At 42.1% G+C, this 25,049-nt stretch overlaps 1 protein-coding gene and 1 long non-coding RNA gene across 16 annotated transcripts in view; both read left to right on the top strand.

Moving 5' to 3' along the window:
* Positions 1–7,573: 7,573 nt before the first annotated feature.
* The window catches only part of LOC126981044 (receptor-type tyrosine-protein phosphatase F-like), an 83,820-nt gene continuing 66,344 nt past the window's right edge, over positions 7,574–25,049 (top strand). For 10 of the 15 annotated variants that reach the window (XM_050831691.1, XM_050831699.1, XM_050831690.1 and 7 more), the window contains exons 1-11: positions 7,574–7,731; positions 11,857–11,932; positions 12,334–12,406; positions 14,762–14,904; positions 15,058–15,107; positions 15,846–15,983; positions 17,988–18,116; positions 19,926–20,186; positions 20,845–20,976; positions 21,139–21,330; positions 23,756–23,881. In XM_050831691.1, coding sequence (XP_050687648.1) covers positions 7,674–7,731; positions 11,857–11,932; positions 12,334–12,406; positions 14,762–14,904; positions 15,058–15,107; positions 15,846–15,983; positions 17,988–18,116; positions 19,926–20,186; positions 20,845–20,976; positions 21,139–21,330; positions 23,756–23,881 — 1,378 coding nt within the window. In that variant the 5' untranslated portion in view covers positions 7,574–7,673. The remainder of the gene's footprint in view (positions 7,732–11,856; positions 11,933–12,333; positions 12,407–14,761; positions 14,905–15,057; positions 15,108–15,845; positions 15,984–17,987; positions 18,117–19,925; positions 20,187–20,844; positions 20,977–21,138; positions 21,331–23,755; positions 23,882–25,049) is intronic. The other 5 variants (XM_050831695.1, XM_050831702.1, XM_050831696.1 and 2 more) reach the window with 5 other exon arrangements.
* LOC126981051 (uncharacterized) lies at positions 15,269–15,646 on the top strand. Its single transcript, XR_007733723.1, has 2 exons — positions 15,269–15,414; positions 15,463–15,646. It is a non-coding gene; the product is annotated as an uncharacterized LOC126981051 (long non-coding RNA).

The raw sequence follows: 25,049 nt of genomic DNA, 5'->3' as shown, positions 1-25,049 counted from the left end.
CTTTCGTCTTTCACATTCCCTTTCGTTCTTAACATTTTTGGCTTTTGGCCGTGGGAAGCTGTGATGAACTGACACTAGGATCAGCAAATGATGACTTTCATCAGCAGTCATCAACCGAAACCCACACCCTTCCGGACGAACTACAAGCAAATAAAAAGGAGCGAACAACGCGAAGACGAGAGAGAAGACGGGTGACGGGTAGGCGAGCGGTGCTCCGCTGTCCCCCGCCCTGTGGTGTGGCTGTGTCTGGTTTGGTGCGACTCGCTCACGTAAACTGTAAACTTTTGTATAATACTGTTAATATACTTAAAGTACATTCATATCTTTTTGTGTCCATGTGAGAGAGAGAACTAAAGTGAACTAAAGTGAACTTATAACGGCTACCGCTCGGCCACACATCACTTAACTAAAAGGCTATTGTGTTATCTCACTTACTACAATCAACTTGTGAAGCAGGCCACGGTAACACCGGCCCTGTGACGAGTGAATAACATTTCGCGCCTTAAACTATAACACTTAACACCAACAATTTTAAAAAGTAAACAAAAACACTTAAAAACAGCTAACAAAACCGGCTAACATACCTTTCATTCTTCCCTTAACTCAAAAATCATACAACATCTCACAGATACATTTTTCCCTCTTCATTCTTCCTTCAACTCGAAAAGAAACAAAGGCGGAGCTCTAAGAAACGGATGTACTTTTTTTCCTTCTTCCATCCTATAAGTTTCCATGAAATAAAGAGTACCAAGAACCACGTATACTCCTACTACTACTACTACTACTACTACTGCTACTACTACTACTACTACTACTACTACTACTACTACTTCTAAAAAAAAAGCAACAAGCAACGTATTCAACTTGCCCTTTATTGCAGGGGATGAGGTTGGAGCCTCATTTTCCCCCCTTAGGTGACCCCCTCCCCCTTCCCCTACGCTCCTTAGAGGTCACTTGTGTTGAGGTACAAACGTAAAGTACAGCGCAGGTTTGTTTGGTGTGTTGGAAAAGGTCCCCGGGATAAAAGTATAAGGGTGGGTGGGTGTTGAGGGATATAAGTTAACTATTTACAGGCATTCGCAGTTTGTCCAATCAGGTCTTCATTTTTCCTTCATCGGTGGCTTCTGACCTTAAAAAACTGGAGTATAGTCCAGCTTAGTCACGAAGCCTTTAGATTTCGGTAACCAATCAACTAAGAGAGGCGCCGCATGAGTCTGTTTTCATGTTAAACAAAGAATTCTTTAAAACTTATCATTCATATCATACATATATCAGCCCTGCTGCCAAAATGACATTTACCGTAAGACATTTCCAACTGTGTTCAGTCAGCATAGAAAAAAGTAGTTGCTTTTCAACAGATTTGTTTTTATTAGCAGTTTATTTCGTGTGTCTTTGACATATGACTGATAGTCGTTAATATGGCAATATACAATAATATAACGTTTAGTATGTACGTATGTGCCATACATTATGAGTTACATTTTTATTTAAATTTTCTTGAATGGAAGTTTTTTTGCAGGTCAATTTGCTTCTTTTTCAACTTGTGATCTAAGCTTTACTCAGTCACTGTTCTACAGTCGTCACGTCTTTCTGCGTGCGCTGTGGCCAGATTTTAATGACGAATCACCGCCAGCTCTCAACCGGATGAACATGTTTTGATGCCGGCGATAAGGAAAGGTCAACCTTTGTTAGCGAGTTAAGGTTGATAAATCGTAGTACAACAACGTCACTATTAGGAGAAACATTGTTCTGATTAATCACCGATTGGTTAAATTCACCCCAGCTTGGAGATGGTGCGATACTCGATGCAAAAGATGGGAGCCATAGCGATTCAAGGTGTTCGGTTAATTTCAGGTGACAGCCAGCTTACGTGGTTTTGGATACATGTGCGGCAATGAAAGCCAGCCAGGCCTTTCTTTTGAGTAGAGCGATAATGAGGCACATCCCCAAACATTCCACTTACACAGGGCCTGGGTCTTTTTGAAGAAGAGTAACAACAGCTTTATCAACCCTGCCAGGCAGGGATGGAGTGAATACAAGAGCTGTGTATTCGAATACGAATACTTCAAATTCCAAAGTATACGAATACGAAATCGAATACACTGAAATGATTTTAATTCGAATACAAATACGAATACTTCTTGAACGTATTCTTGAATACATTGATGAATACTTTTCATTGAAAAATATATTTTTGACGTAACTGGGTATTGCACTTTTCTAAAGTTATGCAACAGTGAAATAAGACCATGAACTTGTACTGTACACGGCCATTACAAGTCCGTCCACGAGGATGGAGTTGTAAGGAACAGTGGCTGTTATTTCTGATTGTAAATATTGAAGTATTCGTCAGATTGTTCACAGAATACGAATACTTTTTCCTTGTATTCGAATACGAATGAGAATATTTTGATTTCAAGCAATAATTATTCAAATACGAATACATCCATATACGGTATTCGAACGTATTCGAATACGAATACCGAATATGAATAGTCCATCCCTGCTACCAGGGCGGAGTGTCATAACTATGATGCCACCTAGACTTTAGAAATTACCCTGCCATTCAAGAGGTGCAATATTATGGTCAGCATTATCAAAGACCAAGTGAACAAATGCATCATCATTAGCAGAGGATGGCGATGAACGTAAGAGCAGCATAATTCAAAACTATGGAACACACGCATTTATCGGGTACTGTGAACCATAGTTCTTATACAGACAAACACCTGAGCCTATTAGTAATAAAGCAGGAAGAGCATGATAGCTTATGTAACCGCATTAAAAAATTTTGTACCCTTAACTTAACTTAATTATTTTAGGCATGGCGACCTAATTGTCTGAATGATAGCATTCCCATTGTTTTATATTGTAGAGAAGGAGCGGGAGGGTACTTATCACAAACACAAGTCCCTGAACGGAAGTCAGCAGCCGTTATCTTATCAATCGTACATGACATCCGCAGTTTATCATATCGAGTGACAAGACTCCTCTCATCATACCACCACTAGTGCACAACTTCACTAATGGTTTTACAAAATGTCTATACATCTGATTTGTTTAGCTGCTTTAGGTGAATATATTCTTTAACCTAAAATACAGGGGGCGTTGGAGAGAGTCGAGACAGTAGGTCTGTATCAGTCGGGCTCTCTGGAAGGAGTGAAGATAGAGACTTGGAAAATAATGAAATTACAACTGGCCACGTACGTCAAGGTGACCGCTGAGGTGACGAAGCGTTTGTTACACATATCGAGAACGAACGGACGATAAACACTGATGGATGACATTCCTATAAAGGTGGCGTGATCTATCTGCCGTGGGTATTTTCCACTGTTACATGCATTCCTAATCCATGGTGATATATAATAATAATAATAATACACTGATATAATTACAACTACTATAACATAAGTCTTCTTTGAAAGAGCCACAAGAACATGAAGCTTTTTTCTGCCCTCATAGCTAGGCATACTGATCTCTTCACCTCGGAGGCACAAAAAGGAAAACGTGCAGGCAAAGCAGAGGCCGAGGCCAGCGAGGAGGAAACATGCGCGAGTGTGCCAGCTTATCTCGGCTGACGTTCATTTTCTCGTCGGATAACCAACCATTTAGCGAGTCAGAAGCAGCGCCGACATTTTTTTTTACTACGCAGCACAAAGAGCGGCAGACCAAACCAAGGAGTGAAATGTAAGTGGGAGCCAAGTGCTTGGTTATGAACGCTATTTGGAAGACAGGGCGGTGAAAGGGACTCAAAACCGAAGGGAACACAGGAGGGAAAGATTACAACATAGAAACAGGAAGAGGCACGAAATACTGTGTGTGTGTGTGTGTGTGTGTGTGTGTGGGAGGGCACAAAAATTAACAAGAAAAATGAAAAATAAAATGGGATAAACACACAAGACCATAGAAACACTGTAAGAAGGGAATGAAGCAAGTAATAACCAATGATGAAAGGGAAAAAGAAGAAAAGAGATATTTTAATACGCAGCAGCAAACCCTAAATAGAATAAATGACAGGGGATGAAAGGAAGGAAAAGAATGTGATACGTAAGAAAGGAGTAATGAGCTTCTTCCCCTAGCTATAACTGGCATCATGACTAAGGGCCGCTTTCATCGTAAGTTTGTTTGTTTTGATCGTTATCAATGGCTGTTATCGCCGCTATAGTGTTTCCACGTCAAACTGGCCGATGGGGTAGTGGCGGCTGCGGGGTTAGCCTAGCCCCGCACCTTGCCACAGACTCTCAACATTTCTCGCTTCCTCTGCAGCCGCCACTACCCCATAGGCCAGTTTGACGTGGAAATAGCCATTGGTAACGATCAAAACAAACAAAGTGACTGAAAGCGGCCCTAAACCTCGGCCCGACCAACGAACTACAGGGTTCATGAAAAAAGGAAAAAAAAAAATAACTCACGAACATTTTGCACTCAAGTTTGGACTTTGGGAATGAAAACTAACTTCTATTTTCTTAGTTGATTTGGCACCGTTGAAATTGTTACGGCGGATTTTATTTTCGAAGCAGTTTGATATGTTGTCGCAAATGATAAGGAGTGGTGCTGAGAGAGAGAGAGAGAGAGAGAGAGAGACACGCCTTGGATCTGTGGTAGGGGAGGGTGGGAGAATGGAGTTTCGGGGGAAAGATGGCTCTTGGCTTATATTAATAGAGAGAGAGAGAGAGAGAGAGAGAGAGAGAGAGAGAGAGAGAGAGAGAGAGAGAGAGAGAGAGACGTAATAATTCTTCAATGTCGGTGGCTCTGTTAAAGTAGCTTAGCGGAGGCGGAGGCGAAGCGGATACGAGGTTCCATCCCAGCAGGGGAGGGGGAGGGGGCGTCCGGAGTGATGGGGTCATAGAGGGGAAGGGGAGGGGAGGGGGGACGATGTTCAGGAAAGGGGGAGCGATAAGGAGGAGGAGTTATCACTTAGTTAAAAGGTCAAGACGCGGGATTTTCAGTTGCGTGTCAAGTTACAGAATTTTATGATGGGAATGTTAACCGATATTCGCCTGGTTCGGTCCGGGAGTGTGTGTGTGTGTGTGTGTGTGTGTGTGTGTGTGTGTGGGAGAGAGAGAGAGAGAGAGAGAGAGAGAGAGAGAGAGAGAGTGAAAACGAAAGATAAGTTGAAAGTACAAAGTTTCAATGATAGTATACCCTAACCAGTAAGACAGAAGAACCGAGACGCCTTCCTACGAGATACTTTCGCGTCCTGCCAACGGCTGAAACACTTCTCGAGTCAACACAAGAAAACGCAGCGCAACACAAAACAGCTTACGAGGGCTTGGCAAACTGCACCACAATAATAGGACGTGAAAGCCAAGCCAATACCAAGCTTTCTTACAACGTTGGCAACACTAATGCAACACACTTATATTGCAATTATTACAAGAATGACAACGCGCCGAGGTGTTCTCTCTCTCTCTCTCTCTCTCTCTCTCTCTCTCTCTCTCTATATATATATATATATATATATATATATATATATATATATATATATATATATATATATATATATATATATATATATATATATTTATATAAATACACACACACACACACACACACACACACACACACACACACACACACACACACACACAGACAAAAACATGCAGGTATTAAAAGGAATATATAGATGATGTTGAGAGAGAGAGAGAGAGAGAGAGAGAGAGAGAGAGAGAGAGAGAGAGAGAGAGAGAGAGACGGACAGACAAAGTGTGTGTGTGTGTGTGTGTGTGTGTCACAACAACAAATACAATCAGATGTAGTGATCGCGAGAAATTGTCCGGGACAGAGAAAGAGGGGAGCGAGAGGCAGAGGGACAGCGACACAAAGAGTCAGAGAGGACGTAGCACGGGCGGGACAGAGACGGAGGAGCGGGAGGGGAAGGAAAACAAATGAGAGTTGTCAAGCTGGTGATGAGACCTGGCCCGCTCGTCTGACAGGAGCAAATATCGGATGCCCTTATCCCGCTCGTCTTCCACCTTCTCTTCTCCTCTTCCTCCTCCTCCTTTTCCAGCTCCTAACTTACACAACATGCCTGGGAAGCCTCTGCAAGTCATACAGGAGGAAACATATCGGTGTCACTATCAGCAGTGACGAAACACCACTGCAATTCTGATGTTCGAGTGTAAGATACCGGAAGTAATGTTGTCTTTTTACAACTCATGGTAAGCCCCCACCTGGGGTGTCCTAATTACAGAAAGGACATCAAATTACTGTAGAAAGTAGAGCGACGTGCTATGAAAATTGTACCATCGCACAACCCTTCGCACAACCTTTCGAAGAACGACTCAAGTGACGCAACCTCCGTACACTATAAAAAAAGAGACGACCGCGTGTGGTCGTAATAAGAAAACTTGCAGAGTTAATTCCATCAACATCTTTGTGAGCTAGTAATGGATTTCGAGAGAGCACTGTGATAAGCAGCGCGAGCCTGCACTCCCGAAGCCTGCCTGCACGGCTGCTGGTTCCACTGGGCCCAGGCAGGGTACCGCAAAGTAAAGAATGTTGGTCTTCAAAATGCCAATCTTAATCAGCTCCCTGTGAGGAAATTCATTCGGCAATTAATGGCGCTGACAAACTTACCGCCATCACACACACACACACAGAGCCTTCTCTTGGCCACATCACGAGCACTCCCAGATCAGCGACTGAGACTATTACATACTATGAAAAAGTGTGGATCAGAAATGAAATACACCCTCCGCATTCTTGGAGCTGTTACAAATGTAACAGCTCCAAGTAAGAAAAAAACAACGATGCCGAAGGGAGGCACCACGCGATAAACAATTAAGGTTGCCATAACCGATTCCATTAATATGTACTACCTAATAATCAGCATCCTTCATGAAGAGGCTAATATAATTCCCAAGACAGTGCAATAAGTTACCCAGAGGAAGATGGTTAGATACCAACGGAAACATGCCATCCAAAAACAGGTTAAGCGACATGACCTGTGGACGAAATGTGAGGGAAACTCAATAACGACTTCCGAACTCCTTAACCAGTGTGCTCAACTGGGGGATCACGCAGAGGACTAAGCCAGTATTTAAGTCAATATATGCTTGATGTTATTGCTTTGATCTGTAGACAAACTTCCTTTAGAATATGCAATTGTATTTCATGCTAATACTGATAAAAAAAATATATATTCTTGGATGTTGTGCCAATAAAGACATGAAAAAATGCTTACTTGATTTTATCTAATAAAGACTGATAAAAAATTCTTATTTGATTTTATCTCCCTACTCGGTAGTTGGTACATACTAATACTAGCTTTGCTCGGTACATAAAAGCTGAAGCAGTGGTACATAGGATCCGGTACATAGCAGTCCTGCAATGGTACTTATAAGCCAAAGCAGCCAGTAGCCTACATAGCAGCTAGCATTCCGACACACACACACACACACACACACACACACACACACACACACACACATACAAACAAAGATTAAGAGAGAGAGAGAGAGAGAGAGAGAGAATCGTTTCGTTTCCGTTTGTGATGACGTTGCTCTCTCTCTCTCTCTCTCTCTCTCTCTCTCTCTCTCTCCTCATTAGGTCAGACGTACCATTTCCTCTGAAGCTTAATTTATCAGCTCTTTCTTAGGAGTCTTGCTGTAGTGTTTGTGGAGCTGTCGTTACGTCTGCATGTTGAGTTGTCTGTGGTGGTGAAGGTGGTGATGGCGGTGATGAGGATAGTGGTGGTGGTGGTGGCCTGTTTGACTTTGCTGGTGCAGGGTAAGTGTGTGTGTGTGTGTGTGTGTGTGTGTGTGTAAGTTTATTACCATGAACATAAATATATTTATATTTATAAACATTCACTTTACAAAATGTATCTTTGTCAAAGTCGGTCTTGCCGAAACTCCCCGACAGACCTAATCTTAGTTACTGTTTATCTGCTGTGATACAGAAGGCAATACACTAAATTTACAAATTACGCAATAAAAGCAAATATATATGCATATATATATATATATATATATATATATCTATATATATATATATATATATATCTATATATATATATATATATATATATATATATATATATATATATATATATATATATATATATATATATATATATATATATATATATATATGCAAATTAACTAAGCAACAAATAGTGTAATAAAATATAGTCTCTGCATTGTGAAGAGCAAATACATTTTTTGTTTTTTCTGAAGGAAAAAATGCTGGCAGTATTGATACAATTATTCCATAATTGGGGCCAGAACACAGAACACTATTTCTGAAAAGAGTTGTCCGGAAATTTCGACAAACAATATCACCGTTATTACCTTTTGTTCTGTAAGTGGAATCTATTATTTGAAACTGTTTCCTTCAGAGTTTTTAATGTTTTCGAAGACTACAAAAGAAAATATTTATGTTGATAATACTAATGCTGTCGAACCAAATTTACACCCCAAAAAAATGTACCTTAAAATTTTGTTTAGTGCTACATATAATTTATTCAAAAAGGAAGGCCCAGTACAAGCCCAAACTGAAACACAATAAGCAAGCTGAGGATTACGCAATGTACAACATTTGCCGATCATAGACTGTTGTGAGGTGATCGCGAATCCTGTACATTAAGCCACATAAATAATTCTTAGTAGCTCTAACAGTACATCATTTATCTCATAGTTCCAGATTAAGTTTTCGTCGATTTGAACACCAAGGAATTTTGTATGAGGAACACATTGAAAACTCTCACCCTCGAATAGCAGCGGAGGAATATTATTTTTCATAGATCGGTTTTGAGAAATCCTGTCACTATAAATAGTTCAGGCAACAATGAGTTTATTTATTTTTTTATCAGTTGATTGATTGGATTTAATTTTCTAATCATATCTGAATGTGAACTATGCATATCCTTATCTGCTAATAACAGATTAGTATCATCAACATATATGGTAAATTTGAATTTAGGCCTTGTATTGACAGAGACACGCCAGTCCTCGTCGACAGACCGACTTGGTCGGCTAGATTTCGATCGCCGATAAAGTCGGTCTGTCGGCTCCCTGCTACGGGCCGCATTTGGCAAAGGCCCGTGCTCCCTCGTGCAAGAGGGAGCAATCTTCCCCCCCACCCCCCCACACCCCCACCCCACCCCCCACCCCCCTAGTATTGAATATGTCATTAATGCATTTAAGAAAATGCAGTGGTACACCTTTCAGCATTTATTATAGAACATAATAGATTATCACATTTCACAAATTGCGACTTGTTGATGATATAACTTTCAAATAGTTGCAATGCTACACCCCTAAACCCTTTCGGTCTTAATTTATTAATCAATATGCGGTAATTCAATGAGCCAAAAGTTTTGACAGATCAACAAATACCCCGGCTAAAATTGCTTTCTCACTAGGTACTCGTAAATGAGATTGGTAAATTGTAACCATGCAGACTCAGCAGAACTGTTTGTCCGCAAAACCTTGTTGGTATTCAGAGAGCAGATAGTTTCTTTGCAAGTAATTTATCAAACGCATGGAAATTACGTTTTCATATATTTTACTAAATGCTGGAAAAATAGAAATTGATCGATAAGTATTACCTCTGCTCCTCGAATTATATATAGGCATAACTTAAGCATTTTTTTTCATTCTCTGGATAAATAGCAGTCTTTAATGTGAGGCTTCATATAATGAGTGAGTGGAGCACATGACAAGGTGAATGTGCACTTTGGTGATATATCGTCATAACCATGCAGGGGTCTCTGCTTGAGGGCGCGTGAATGGTTTTCAGTTTCCTTATAACTTGATGGAGGTCTTCAAGAGCTAGACGTGGCCATCAACATGTGTCTGCCTTATTTTATTATCAGTTTGCAAAAAGTGATCATTCAGTTTACTTAGAATATCAGGACGGAAAAGTTGTAACTTAGTTTCATGTTTATTTATTTACTTATTTATCATGTTCCTCCGAGTATTGAATTAACAGATTGCCAGTGCGATTTAGGGTTTCCTTGGTTACCTTTTGATAGGTTTTATTATAATGATTTTTTTGGAGTAGGTATTTTTCTCCAAATGTTAAAAGCTTTTTAGTACAATCTCTGTAATCTGTTAGTGTGTGTGTGTGTGTGTGTGTGTGTGTGTGTGTGTGTGTGTGCTTTTATACGCGCGAACACACACACACACATACACACACACACCACTCCGTGGCGCAACTGGTAGAGCGCTGCGCTGCCAGGCTTCAAGGTCTGACAGGGTGGCGGTTCGAGCCCGCTCAGGCCGGATTCTTTCTGTTGACTAAGAGTCGTTACAGTCCCCCCTTGAGCAAGGGGGATGGGGTGTGTGGTGTGTTTGGTCCTGGCAGTACCCAGAGATCGACGATTAAGAGCATTTGCTCATGTCGGGAAGGTACCTGCTGGCGATTACGAGTCCAACACGTGATCAGGCCGTGGTGAATTACACACACACACACACGCACACACATGCTAAGCGTCCGTTCTAGATAAATTTAAAAGACACCGGGGACGATATCCTCTAGTTCGACTCCAACCGACAGACGGGGAGAGAGAGAGAGAGAGAGAGAGAGAGAGAGAGAGAGAGAGAGAGAATCAGCGGGAGTAAGGTATCTAGAGCCTTTATAAAAAGTTATAAAGTAATTAAATGGTAACAAAAATAAGTGTCAATTTAGTTTCCCCGGCAAAACAGTGTTTCCGCCGTGCCTTGTTGGCGAGGTGGCCTGTGGGTATCACGCATGACAGTGTTCACGCGAGATGAGAGATGACGCTTTATGTTCCCATGGCCGCGCCGAGGCAGAAACGGTACTGGTGGAGCGTCAAGCCTCCTCTACTTATTCATCTGTCTATACCAATCGGCAGACTAGAGCCTAAATAAGCGGCTATGAGACGAGACCAACCCTTTCCCTCACCGCTCGGCTCTCACCCCCTTACGCAATAAAGAAAATATTCCACATCTCATTATAACACGCCCACACTCCATCATACTTTGACTGACACTGAGCATGTTCAAACCTTAAAGAATGGCCAGGTGTAAGATGGCACACTCATCAGATTTAATTAGCAAAGTTTTTATGTATATTGTAATATCAAAGAGAAGCCAGGGTAAAAGTAACGAAATTATGTTAATCAAATGTGAGTCTACGTAATAGTACATAACTAAAGTTGATATGGAAATGGAAGCATGACATGGACACAAGTGTCAACGTGTTCCGGTGTTGGGTTTGGGAAGTGTACAAACCACTTGAAGGTTCCCCATATTACGCCCCGTTATTGTTCTTAGCTGTAAATGATGCACAATGTGTGGAAGATGACACTACTACTACAGTACCCTGTGACTTCAGTCCACGTGTCGGCTTACTCAGAATGGCGATGACACTGTATGCAAATATAGTGATGTGATACACGTGGTAGTGAACAGCCACCGTAGAGTTTTGCTGAGAATTAATGATAACAGCCAGATATTAGTGGCTAAAACTCAAGGGACGAACACCAGCTGGTGGTCCATCTTTCAAGTACAGGTACGCCTTAATATCAGAACTAGATTTGTATAAAGTAAAATCCAATTTCATCACTGCCATTCAGACAAGGGCAAGCCATCGCTGGGTCTCATCTCGCCCCGCCGTGTGTGACGCTGGACGCCCATCAGAAGGCTTACGTGATATTACTATATTATAGTGTACCGTACGCCTGGGAAAGTCTTTCATAAAAATTCGTGTACATAGGCTGTACGAAGGATTACATGTATGGCGCATTGGAGTTTACAACATTCTCCGGTTTCCCTCTGATATTAAACCCTTGTTGCCAGCGTCGATATGGGCACACGATGTAATGAAGCCTTTATGGCACTTATCCTGTCATTCATCTCATTTCATCTTTCACTGTCTCCTTTTCAGTCACTGAGGGCAACAACCCATCCTGCTATAAGTTCTCCCAGTTGAAGCTTGAAGATGGACAATCAAAGAATTATTCGTAAGTCTGTCTCACGCCCTGCTTGTATCATAGAAAAAATCTCCAGTTAGTATTACTGGGGAGAGGACAGGTAGGGTGCACACCTAGGTACTCTGTTGCTGTTTACTAAGTTCAGTTACACTCATTTATATAAACCTATTTTATCCACAAAGGAAAAAGTTGTTATAGTGCAAGCTTCGATGTCCTGTCTGTATGTTTACGTCGTGATCCAGATCCACTAACATCTCTAGATTCCTTTCTTTCGAGACACAAGAAATAAGATATTTGTTTGAGTGCAAAGTCTGTCTATTGCTGTCAGTCCTGCTCATCAACATTCACAGCTATTAAAATTAGACCTGACTGACGGCTGGAAGCAGAGAGGGGACGAGGGGAGATAAATTTCTTGCCTCCTTTTCTTTCAGATGCCCCGAAGAGGAATGTTCGGAAAGGAGCGAAAGGAGTGGAAAAGTTGTTGGAACAGGAGAGTATTTTGGGGTAAGTAATCGGTGCTACTTGTACTTTAGTATGCGGTCTACCCGGCCCTTTCTACTTTAGCGTGCGGTCTACCACAATATTTACAATTCAGCGTGCAGTCTACCTCATTACAAGAACCTTACACTGCAGGATAATGAAAACTAGCTGAATAGTGCTGATTAAAGGTTTCATTATTATATGATACCAATGAAAATCATCAAAACTTAACTATGAAAAATGCTAAATAGCCTATCAGAGTTAAAAATACATAATCATAGAACAATGCTAAACAGTACGTCAAATTAAAAAATCAGAGCCTCTATCGGTACACACGTTGAATATCATTTAGGAATGTCACGAACATGTCAGCGGCATCTTTTCCGAGTATTTTCCAACACATATGATCAAGGTGTGACTGAAAGAGCTCACTACTGACTCCTCTCATTGTCTTTAAAATCTGTTTTGGCATCGTTTGTTTTGGCAGGAGGATAATGATGTAGGTGTTAGTTAAATATCCTTTGATATAGACCGGTCAGGAGCACTCATGTAACTTTAAGTAATGACCTGACTGTGAGCCATTCATTAATTATGCTTCTCACATTTTTTCCTTTCCACTCGTTTATCCTGCTCCAACCTCTCTCTCTTTCCTTACACACTCTCCCACCCCTCCAGTCCACTTCAGTTAACCACTCCTTCCTCCCACTCCCTTCCACTCCTTCCTCTCTCCCACACCATCCTTGCATTCTTTCCTCCCACCCCCATCTTTCACTCTTCATTCCTCTCAACCCTGCCACTCCGAACTCCTACCACTTGCTTCCACTCCTTCCTCTCTCCCACCTCATCCTTGCATTCTTTCCTCTCTCCCACCCCATCCTTGCATTCTTTCCTCCCACCCCATCCTTGCACTCTTTACTCCCACTCCCATCTTTTCACTCTTCATCCCACTCAACCCTGCCACTCCGTCTTCCCACCACTCCCTTTCACTCAATCCTCTCTCCTACCCCATCCTTCTACTCTCATCCCACTCAACCCTGCCACTCCGTCTTCCTACCACTCCCTCCTCCCACGTCTCCCAGTTCTTCCTCACCCCAACCTTTGATTACTCTTTATTCCCTTTTTAATTACTATTCCTTCAGTTTAGGAATATATGTACTGCTTCCATTTCTCCTCTTTTCACCCATTCCTTCCTCCTTCACCCACCCAGGACTCAGGCCCTGTTCACACGAGGCGTTTTCTGCCGCGGCGTTAAAACATGCGAGAACGTTCACACCAAGATCAACAGAATATTATACCAGGTTTTCCCACGCGCAGATAATAACGTCAGCAGCAGTATGATAGAGGGAGCAGGGGGAGAATAACAGAGGAAACGAGATATTTCATGGTATACTGAAACATTTTCAGTTTTCTTGTGTGTGTGTGCGTGTGTGTGTGTGTGTGTGTGTGTGTGTGTGTGTGTGTAATTCACCACGGCATGAGCACGTGTTGGACTCGTAATCAGGTACCCTACCGACATGAGCAAATGCTCTTTATCGTCGATCTATGGGTACTGGCAGGACCTCACACACCACACACCCCATCCCCCTTTGCTCAAGGGGGACAGTAACCACTCTTAGTCAGCGGAAAGAATCCGGCCTGAGCGGACTCGAACCGCCGCCGTGTCAGACCGTGAAGCCCGGCAGCGCAGCGCTCTAACCACTTGGGCTACGGCACACACAACGTGTGTGTGTGTGTGTGTGTGTGTGTGTGTGTGTGTGTGTGTGTGTGTGTGTAATGAACCTTCTTATCCAAGTATTTCTGGACATATTCTTACCCGCCGCAATCATCCTCTGTTGAACGGTTCTCCTGTCCACCCTCTGCACCCTCTGTAACAACCACTTCTACGCAGTCATTTCTTACCCATGCCCATTAATTGTGTGACTGCCTCAGTACCTTAATCTTAAATGCTAAAGTCACCCATCGAAATCAGAGAAAATGGATCACACGAGATTCGTCTACACCTGCGGTCAGGTTTAGACTGGTGGGGAAATTTCCACTGAACCAGACTGAGGGGCTGCAGGTGACTTCACTGCGCAGAAGAGGAGAATTTTGGTGCGAGGTTGAGAAGACTTGCTGGTATATTCTGTTGATCTTGGTTCACACAAGGCGTTGCCAATCGCGTAGAGACCGCTTTAAATGATTGCCTCCATGTTGAGTCCCTCCCCCCCCTTCTCTCTCTCTCTCTCTCTCTCTCTCTCTCTCTCTCTCTCTCTCTCTCTCTCTCTCTCTCTCTCTCTCTCTCTCTCTCAGTGTGAATAGGACTTTCAACATTCAATTTTTTTAACTCCTTCATGATAGGTATAAAACTCTCATATTCTTTTTATCCTCCACCTCCCCCAGGGATCGGACATCTGTTTGGCTGCGTTGCATGCAGGTGTTGTTACCAGACTGGGCACCAATGTCACCATCACACTGCTCAACGACACGACTCGTGAGGTCTTCGGTACAAGCCAGAACCGTATAGTCTCCCAGACGAAGAAAAGGTAAGATCTTGTCGTGGTAGCCATTGTCCTTAGATATACGTAGTTACACGAAGGCTAAAAGGCCATTCTGTGATCAGTTCTTTATTATCAGTGATACTATATCCACTATACCTTTTCCGTGATGACTGACCTGACACAGATCTCTTTCCACAGAAAAGATGCCCCTGTTTTCAGAGTGCAAAATCTAGTGCAGGAGGAGACTGGTAAGTGACGTGTGTGAAAGGTGGCTGACAGGTGAGTGGTTCATTTAACAGACTTACCTGGCCTATCCTTGCCGCCTAAACTCTGTACTAATTATAAAGGGAAATAATTCTGAACAAGACTCAGGGGATATTCAGGCAAGCGAGGTCTATCAGATGAGAGAGAGAGAGAGAGAGAGAGAGTCATCAGGTGTGGGGTGTGATTGGTCAGCAGGTATGGGGTGTGGTTGATCAGCAGGTGTGGGGTGTGGTTGATCATCAGGTGTGGGGTGTGATTGATCAGCAGGTATGGGGTGTGGTTGGTCAGCAGGTGTGGGGTGTGATTGGTCAGCAGGTGTGGGGTGTGATTGGTCAGCAGGTGTGGGGTGTGGTTGGTCAGCAGGTGTGGGGTGTGGTTGATCAGCAGGTGTGGGGTGTGGTTGATCAGCAGGTGTGGGGTGTGATTGATCAGCAGGTGTGGGGTGTGGTTGATCAGCAGGTGTGGGGTGTGGTTGATCAGCAGGTGTGGGGTGTGATTGGTCAGCAGGTGTGGGGTGTGATTGGTCAGCAGGTGTGGGGTGTGGTTGATCAGCAGGTGTGGGGTGTGATTGGTCAGCAGGTGTGGGGTGTGGTTGGTCAGCAGGTGTGGGGTGTGGTTGATCAGCAGGTGTGGGGTGTGGTTGGTCAGCAGGTGTGGGGTGTGGTTGATTTATTTTTTTAGCGTATGTAAATCAACATGTTCGGTCTTCGCTCAATCCACAGACATGGTGGATGAAGTGTTGATGGTTCACAATGGTGGTTCTGGGTCTGTCGTTCGCTTCACTTGTTTCTCGCAAGATCAGAAATCTACCATCTCTGCCACCAGTGTCCAAAACTGGAACTACACAAAGATCGAGATAAGTAAGATGAACTAGTAGTGCTGGAAGTGTTACCAGTCATAACAGTAGAAGCGGTATTTTTGGGTTATTATTATTATCATTATTATCATTATTATTATTATCATTGTTATTATTATTATTATGATTATTATGATGATTATTATTATTATTATTATTATATTGATTGTTAGTAAGTATTAATGTATGTAGTAGTAGTAGTAGTAGTAATGGTAGTAGTAGTAGTAGTAGTAATAGTAGTAGTATAGTAGTAATAATAAAAATAATAGTAGTAGTAGTAGTAGTAGTAATAGGAATAGTAGTAGTAGTAATAGGAATAGTAGTGAAAATAAACATGGGTGGAGGTATCTTTTATGTATTAGAAAAAATAGCAGTAGTAGTAGTAGTAGTAGTAATATCTATTACTACTACTACTACAAGTAATAGTAATAGTAGTAGTAGTAATGGGAGTAGGAGTAAGAATAGTAGTAATAGTGGTATTGACAGTAGTAGCACCATCAGTAGTTTTAGTAGTAACAGTCAGCATCAGCCAACTTCTTCATGCCGTGCAATAGGGCAAGGTGGGGTAAGTTGCCCCCCTTAAGAGAGATTACCTGTTGTTGCCACATTTTTTGCAATAGAATTTAAAAAAAAGTTCTGTTGAAATCTTTGGCTAAGGCCTATCTATGGTATATATTATATCCATTCATTATGATTTACACCTTATTATAATGACAATTTAAAAAAAATAATAAAAGGGGCTTCTTACCCCGCATGTAGGATAAAACGCCCACTGGGTAGGCCTTTTACCCCACTCTGGCTTACAATAATAAAACTCTCAGAAACATAAGGAAAATAGTTTTTTACATTATAAAAATATAATATGTATTCCCTTATTGAAAACTATACCTATAAATCTCTCAATGTGAAATATAGGAACACAATCAGATTTGTGTCTAATAATGAACAGAATGTAAAACTAAACAATTAATTTTCTATTTATAGCAATACTGTAATGCCTAATCAGACTCGCAGTTTTGACATACGTACAGATCTAGGCCTACTCCAGTTGTGCATTCTGCATGTGGCCAATTTCTACAACCCTGACATTGGACCCATTTTTTTTAAGGTCTGCTATTAGCAAATAGTTCCCCCCACAAAAAAACAAGGCCATTTGCCATTTTGCTGATAATGCGGTAAAAGGCCCACATGTGGGGTAAAAGGCCTCCCTGTGGGCAACTTACCCCAAAGGCACAGGGGGCCTCTTACCCTGGCAACTCATATATACACAAAATGTCACCATCTTTCCTACAAGTAAGTAGACAGAGTATAATCACATGCAATATGGTCTAGACATCTTAGAGCAACTATCCATAGCTATCAGGCTAACTCTAAAGTTCTTTGTCGTTAATTAGGTATCATTAAAATCACTGAAAACTTACAAGAAATTAGTCAAAAAGAAGAAATGTCCCCTTGTGGCCAGAGCAACTGTCCATTGTTTAGTCCAGTAGTTCCTGTGAGCACAGAGAGTTGGCGTTGCCTACTTGATCATGTGACTGCTTGAGAAAAGAAAAAAGAAAGACAAAACCAAGGGGGGGCCTTTCACCCCAGGGGGGCATCTTACCCCACCTTACCCTACCACTCGGGCCGTGTTTGTTTTCTAGGTTTAACGTTATTGTGTTTTGAACAAGTTTATTCACTAATCTTGATGGTCTAATTATCATATCAATAATTGGGCCCAAAAATAAGTCTTAAGTCACCTGTACTACCACCATTTCAGTTCATGCATTCCATTGTTAGTCACGTAGTAATGCCATAAAATTCATCCTTGAAATCAGTGTTCCAGTTTTCATTGAAGCTAGAGGCAAGTTTCCAACATTACTATTCCTGAAGACCAAGTTTGTAATCCATGTTCATTTCAAGGTCATTGGCATTGCTTCAATCCACCTTTACATATCAGCAGGTGTCTAGCTGTATTTGTTATAGCCATGCACCCACCATGGTCTAACTGGCACTATAATTCACCTAGACAACAGCTCAGGCGACGGCTCTCCCAAACTGGTGTTCGACTTCAACAAAAAGAGCAACGTTTATGCCGTGCGTCTCCTGGGCACTCGAAGAGACAAGGACGTGCTGGCAGTGGTGCAATACCCTGAAGGTGTGTGTGTGTGTGTGTGTGTGTGTGTACCTAGTTGTATTTCCATATTTGTGGTAGTATATATTTCTTAATTATCCTTAATATCCTGTTCCCCCAGGGCCTTCCTTACATCCAGCAGTTAAATAAACTTTCTGTACTTTCAGTTTTCTCGTGTGTATGGGAGAGGCGTACTCAAGGGGGGAGAGGCGTACGTGTGTGTTTCCTTTCCTGAAACCCTCACACTCACTTCCTTAGCCCTTTACCTCTTCACTCTTACTCTCTCTCCTCCTCCTCCTCCTCCTTCTCCTAGCTCTTTGCCTCATTTTCACTCTTATTCTCTCCTCCTCCTCCTCCTCCTCCTAAAATTATGCAGCCTTGTTATAAGCCAGTAGGTTTGCCGTTTCCTGCTCTTCCATGTCTCCATCTTTCTTTTCACTCTTTATTCTGTAACATTTTCCTCTTTCTTTCTTTCTTCTGCTTCTTTTTTTTCACTTCCTCCACTTCTGCAATGCGTTCAATGTATTTTTGATGCGAAAATTGACCACTATTTGAAGTTCAAGAAGCAGTGAACAATAAAAAAGATTCCAGCGTACAGGGCAACTTACAGAACTTGAATTAGGAGTGAACAAGAGTAGAGAGCCGAGTTTTGTGAAGTAAAGAGTTACCTACAAATTATTATTTCATTATTTTATTATTACAGATCAGTAGAGGTACTTACAAATATGTTGGAGAAGCTTGTTCGTATTGTGAGTGGAAAGTACGAGCGCTTGTGTGCCTCAGTGTTGGTATGGTATGTTTGGTAATTCTGCTTGTGCTGCAACTATGTTATTTTTTCTATCCAGCGTAACTATACATGTGCATGAATGTATGTGATTGATTGTGATTATGTACATAAGTGTAGAGCTGCGTGCTTGTGTGTATTTTTTTTTACAGGAAAGGAAGCAACTCAAGGGCAACAACAAAAAAAGTAGAAGAAAAGCCTGCTAATCACTGCTCCTAAAAAAGATAGAAGTAAAGAGTGGCCAATAGAGAGGTCAATTTCGGGTGGAGAGGTGTTTTGATATATATGTACTCTCCTCTTGAAAGAGTTCAAGTCATAGGCAGGAGGAAATACAGACGAAGGAAGGCTGTTTCCAGAGTTTACCGGTGAAGGGGATGAAAGAATGAAGATGCTGGTTAGCTATATATGAATATGAAGGAAATATGTATATGTATGTGTGTATATGAAGGAAACCTATGTTTATTGTTGTCTGATGTGTTGTGATGCCCGGCATTGGAAAGGAATTGCGTCATAAACCCAGAGGTCGAAGCACAAAGAAACTGATGTAAATGGGAGAAGGGAAGCCGTGTATGGCCACAAGACGCGAAGAAACTCCAAGAGGTCTTCAGCCACGGGGTTCCCCTTAGTTTGATGCTAGTGTCCGCCTCCCGTCTTGAGTCCCCATGTTCAAATCCCGGGTGGTATGTTGAGAAAGAGATTTACGTCGGTATTATAAGACACTTTCGCTTCTCATCAGCTATTCCTAAAGGTCAAAGAGGGGGTCAGTCGGGTTCTAATGAGCGTTTCTTTAGGTTCACGCGGTACAGAGGAAGGGTCAAACTACCACCAGGGTCATAAAACTACTCCAGAAAATGCCCCAAACTCCTACGAAAGCCTTGATAAATAGGTTTTCTTGGGCCACGAAATGTCTTATAATACGACCTTAAATTAGTCTCCCGAATATGTCAGTTATTAGCATGCTTCGAAGAGTGGAATTCCCCTCCTCTCCCCTACAAGAGTCTTAGATGTGTGACGTGATGTATGGAACTGTATTCTCTCCCCATCCTCAGCCCAGTACCAGTCCCGGGTAGCCACCTTGAGAGTCAGCTTGGGAGACAATATTTCTCTCGGCCTGATGAAAAGAAAACCAACTGAACAATCACCTGTCGACGTCCTGTTCCAGCGACTCCCTGATACAAATTGGGTCCCGGGTAGTCTTCCACTCTCCATCAATTCTGCCAATTCCTCTAGTGCAGGAATTTACACCTTCAGAGACACATCCATCAACATAGAAAATACACATTGGGCTAACATGGACTGGATGATAAGAGGTGCGTTCCTCGGCAGGCTGATGATCCGCCTTCTTAGGAAAAGGAGTCATTTACATGTTAATTTTACTCTCCCTTTTCCATGTCTGTACACCATCCTGTCTGCCTGATTGGTTATATGAAAAATAGGACTCTCTCTCTCTCTCTCTCTCTCTCTCTCTCTCTCTCTCTCTCTCTCTCTCTCTCTCTCTCTCTCTCTCTCTCTCTCTCTCTCTCTCTCTCTCTCTCTCTCTCTCTCTCTCTCTCTCTCTCTCTCTCTCTCTCTCTCTCTCTCTCTCTCTCCCCCAATACCACTCTATTAATAGATTCCACTAAACAACACCTCGCTTTAGCACAAACCCGATTTCGTACGAGTTACTTTTGTACTTATCATGTGAAAACCGACGCCCAGCTGTGACTCCGAAATATGTATTTTCATAAAACTAAATACTTTTCGTTGTAGTAACATTTTGGCTCATGTAATCTGCCTATAATGGATTGTTTCACTATTGAGATGAATACCATGTCACGAAATCATCAAAACATGATATAAAGAAATCGAATGAGTGCTTTAATATCATAAGTTTCACGTTAATTTTTTTTAACTTTTGAATATTATTTTATTCCTAATATTTAATTTAACATTTAACCCCATTATCTTTCCACGCCATCGTCCCAATAGGTTGCCATAAGGATCGGTACGGCCCAAAATGTCAAGAGAAATGCCCACAGTGCCTCAACGGCGGCCAGTGCCACAGCCACCTGGGAACCTGTGTGTGTGCGCCGGGCTTCATCGGGAAAACCTGCCAGTACGGTAAGGCACCGCTCAGCAGGGCACAGATGACGTAAAGCAGATGACGTGTGTCCTTACCGATGTGTCCAAGGAGACGGCCCATCTGTCCTGAGAGGCATGTTAATAATTATTGTAAGCACCGCCACTACCACCGCCTTCACAAACTTTTCTCGCCTGCCACAGCCTGTCCAGCGGGATGGTTCGGAAATAAGTGTCAGTTCAGCTGCAGCCAAGACTTGCGTGGCACTCAGGTGGGAGAGGAAGAGGAGCGGGAGAGAAGCTGTCGAGGACTCACCATCTGCCAGCCTTATCCGTATGGCTGTTCCTGTGCCGCAGGTTTCTCACATGATCAGCCTGGTCGGACCTGCTCAAAAGGTGTGTGTGTGTGTGTGTGTGTGTGTGTGTTATTATTATTATTATTATTATTATTATTATTATTATTATTATTATTATTATTATTATTATTATTATTATTATTATTATTATTATTACTCCTGACTCCTGACGCCATCTTTCTTAACAAACCTCATCACATGGCAGCGCTCACGACGCCATCTAGTGACCGGGTACTCTCTAAACAAATTTTTGGTAGATGGCAGCACTGTATCCGGTGCTTCAGCGGGAAGGTGACCAAAATACAATCAATGCCACTCATTTGCTTGTCTAAAACAGCTGTGAGGCAATTCACCACAATATATAATTAAAAAGACTAAAATAATTTCTCATGGAAATATAATGATAAAAGAAAGCATTGCTCATTTTGCTCTATGTCTTGCAAAACAAAGCCGTTCTCCTGCAAACCTGACAGTCACAAATTCTTCTCACCGTCTCTTTATAACGATGCAAAGATGAGTTTAATCAGGCTTTCTGTAATATATGCATTAACTATGCACATACATCAACTGAATCAACCTCGTCTTTTGGCGGAAATATGTTCGTGATAAATACTTATACCACTTAGTAACTCAGGAAGCTGTGTGTACAAGATGAGCCGTGTTTACAAAGGACAAGCTTCTCTCACAAAGACAGGATGGGATCACACAGACACAGACATACTGTTTTCATGCAGTAGATTTGTGTCAATGTGATTCAGACAAATCAATCAATGGGGGCATACGCCGGGGGGGCGCGTCGCCTCGCCCACCCCATGATGCCAATCCCTGGGGTCCCCCGGGCAAGTCGCGATGCAGGCCCCTTTCTCATCCCAAGTAACTCCTGGCAGGATCTATCTACTTTCTAAAGACAGGAACTCCGTGGGCATTCTCTTGGCCTCCTCCACTCAGGATTATCTCTTATAGAAGCAACCCAATGAGCAGGATCAGCTTCTGGGTAACGTGCCACGTGCCCGAATAGCCAGAGTTGGCGTTGTCGGACTATGCAGGTAATATATGTCGAATCAGTCTCACGAAGTAGTCGCTGGTTTGACACAAAGGCATTCCAGCGATATCCCATGATTCTGTGTAGACACTTATTACCAAAGGCATTAATCTGCCTCTCCAAGTCTGTTAGCCTTTTTATATTTTTTGCAAATTTATTGATTGTTTTACCCTTTCCAGTGGTTTTTTTAGCACAGTCGCTTATTAAAACATATTGCCCTTTCATTTTGCCGTCGATTGATACCAAAAACATTTCTGTAGCCCAAGAAATAAGAGAGTTATGGCGATTCACGCCAAAACGGTTGATTTTCCAAAATTCACAGCTTAATGACAAGGGTGGGGCAAGTTTCCGGTCCATAGTGTAGGGTTCACTTTGAGTATGCCTGCATCTCATGTGTAGTAGACAGAGTGGAGTCAAAGGCTCTTCGTCTCATCAGCTCCCCCCCTCTTACTTGCATACTTCTTAAATTTTGCCGCAATGTTGCATCTCTTTCTATCTTCTATCGATACTTTCATGCTGACTGCTCTTCTGAACTTGCTAACTGCATGCCTCCCTCCATCCCACTGCCCCGCTGCACACGACTCTCTGCTCCTGCACATCCCTATTCTATCCAAAACCCCTTATGCAGGAGTTAACCAGCGTCTTCATTCTGTTATACTTTCGCTGGTAAACTCTGGAATAGCCTTCCTTCGTATGTATTTCCTTCTGCCTATGACTTAAACTGATTCAAGAGGAGAGTATCAAGACACCTCTCCACCCGAAAATTACCTTTCTTTTGGCCTCTTGTCCCTTCTGCTCTTATTCGGAGCAGAATTTAGTGGGCTGTTTTATGTCTTTGTTGTCTTTGTTTTCCACTTGCTGTAAAAAAAAAAAAAAAAAGTACCTAGTAGCAGTAACGGAAGCAGCACCAGCACCAGTAGAAAAAACTAGTAGTAGTAGTAGTAGTAGTAGTAGTAGTAGTAGTAGTAGCAATAATAGTAGTAGTAGTAGAGTAGTAGTAGTAGTAGTAGTAGTGGTAGTAGTAGTAGAGTAGTAGTAGTAGTAGTAGTAGTAGCAGCAATAATAGTAGTAGTAGTAGTAGTAGTAGTAGTAGTAGTAGTAGTAGTAGTAGTAGTAGTAGTAGTAGCAATAATAGTAATTGGGATAGTAATAGCGGTAGTAGTAGAGTAGTAGGGGTAGTAGGAGTAGTAGTAGTAGTAGTAGTAGTAGTAGGAGGAGGAGGAGGAGGAGGAGGAAGAGGAAGAGGAAAAAGAGGAGGAGGAGGAGGAGGTGTCACCATTGTTGTTGTTGTTGTATATTCAAGCAAGAAAATTGGAACCAGAAGTAGAGGAAATAACGACGATGGTGAAGTTACGTTGGGTGCTGAGCCTCATTGTTTAAGAGGTAAGAATACTAATCAGTGTCGGCTGTGGTGGTTTTCCAGAGTGCCGCGCTGGTCACTATGGTGCGGACTGTGAACAGAAGTGCCAAAACTGTCTCAATGATAAGTGCCACCCTGACTCGGGAACCTGCGTACAGGGTTGCCAGCGCGGGAAGGACTGCAGGAAAGGTGCGTGCCTCTGTGTTTACCGGGTGGTGCCCAGGCAGGGGTGAGGAACAGGTGAGAAAAGTAATGCCAGCCACCAGTTTATTTTTCAGCCTCTTCCCACCTCCATAAAATATAAAAAAGAAAAATAATGATAATAATAAATAGTTTAAAGATTTGGCCTGCATGATACATACATACATACACAATAGATACATTCAAGAATAGGAGGATAAATTCATTAGGCTTACAGGAGCTGCTTTGTATAGGCCAACCGACCTCTTGCAGACTCCTTACGTTCTTTTGTTCTTATGTTCTTATGAAGAGTCATAAAGGCCAGTGGTAAACAAACATTTCGGAGAAGACATTATGAATAACTATGTAAGTCAACAATAACTAAGCTGTAAAAGGGATAAGAGCACTCATTTTGCACCTCCCCCCTACAATGCAATCCCGGGGATCCCTATGAACAAGTCTCCATGCAGACCTGATAGAACCCACCAACCTGCTCAGTCCACGAGCACTGTGGGAGCCCTCTTAGCTTCCTCCACACTGGATGTCTCGTACAGATATACAACCTGGTGGGCTGGGTTGACTTCTGGGTAGCGTAATATAATTATGCCCATATATTTAATTTTCTGTTGTGGTCTTCTACACAAAAATGCTCTTGTGAAGCAGATGATCTGTGATGCTGCCTTGGGTGAATATTTCTATGCCAGCCACGGGAAATGGTTTTAAAGCGAAATATAAGAGGAACGTAAAAATGCATTCACAAAAAGTTATATGAAAAAACGAACTTAGGAAAATAATAGATCAAAAGAAAGCAAAACTTACAAATTTACAAGGAGGTAAAGAAAATGGTAAGTAGAATGGAAAAGTAGGATGTCATAGTATAGCTAAGGTAATGAAACAAAGGAAATAATGATCAAAAGAAATGATGCTAAAGGAATAAGCAGCCAGGGAGTGAAACCAAAGTGGCCAGCACACCACTCTGAGAAAGGGAGGCTGAGTATTGCATTTAACCAAGAGGAGGAAGGAAGAGTGAAGTAGGTCCAAGCATAATGGTGATTTAGAAATCAGTGCTGATGTACTGCAGATAGTGAAAAGAAATGTTTTGTTTGCTTCATTGTTTGTACTATTTTATTCATGTTATCACAGACCGTTTATCATTATCCAAATGAACCCATATTCA

The sequence above is a fragment of the Eriocheir sinensis genome, chromosome 46 (assembly GCF_024679095.1).
Source record: "Eriocheir sinensis breed Jianghai 21 chromosome 46, ASM2467909v1, whole genome shotgun sequence".
Taxonomy (NCBI): Eukaryota; Metazoa; Arthropoda; class Malacostraca; order Decapoda; family Varunidae; genus Eriocheir; species Eriocheir sinensis.
This window is presented reverse-complemented; position numbering and strand designations above follow the sequence as displayed.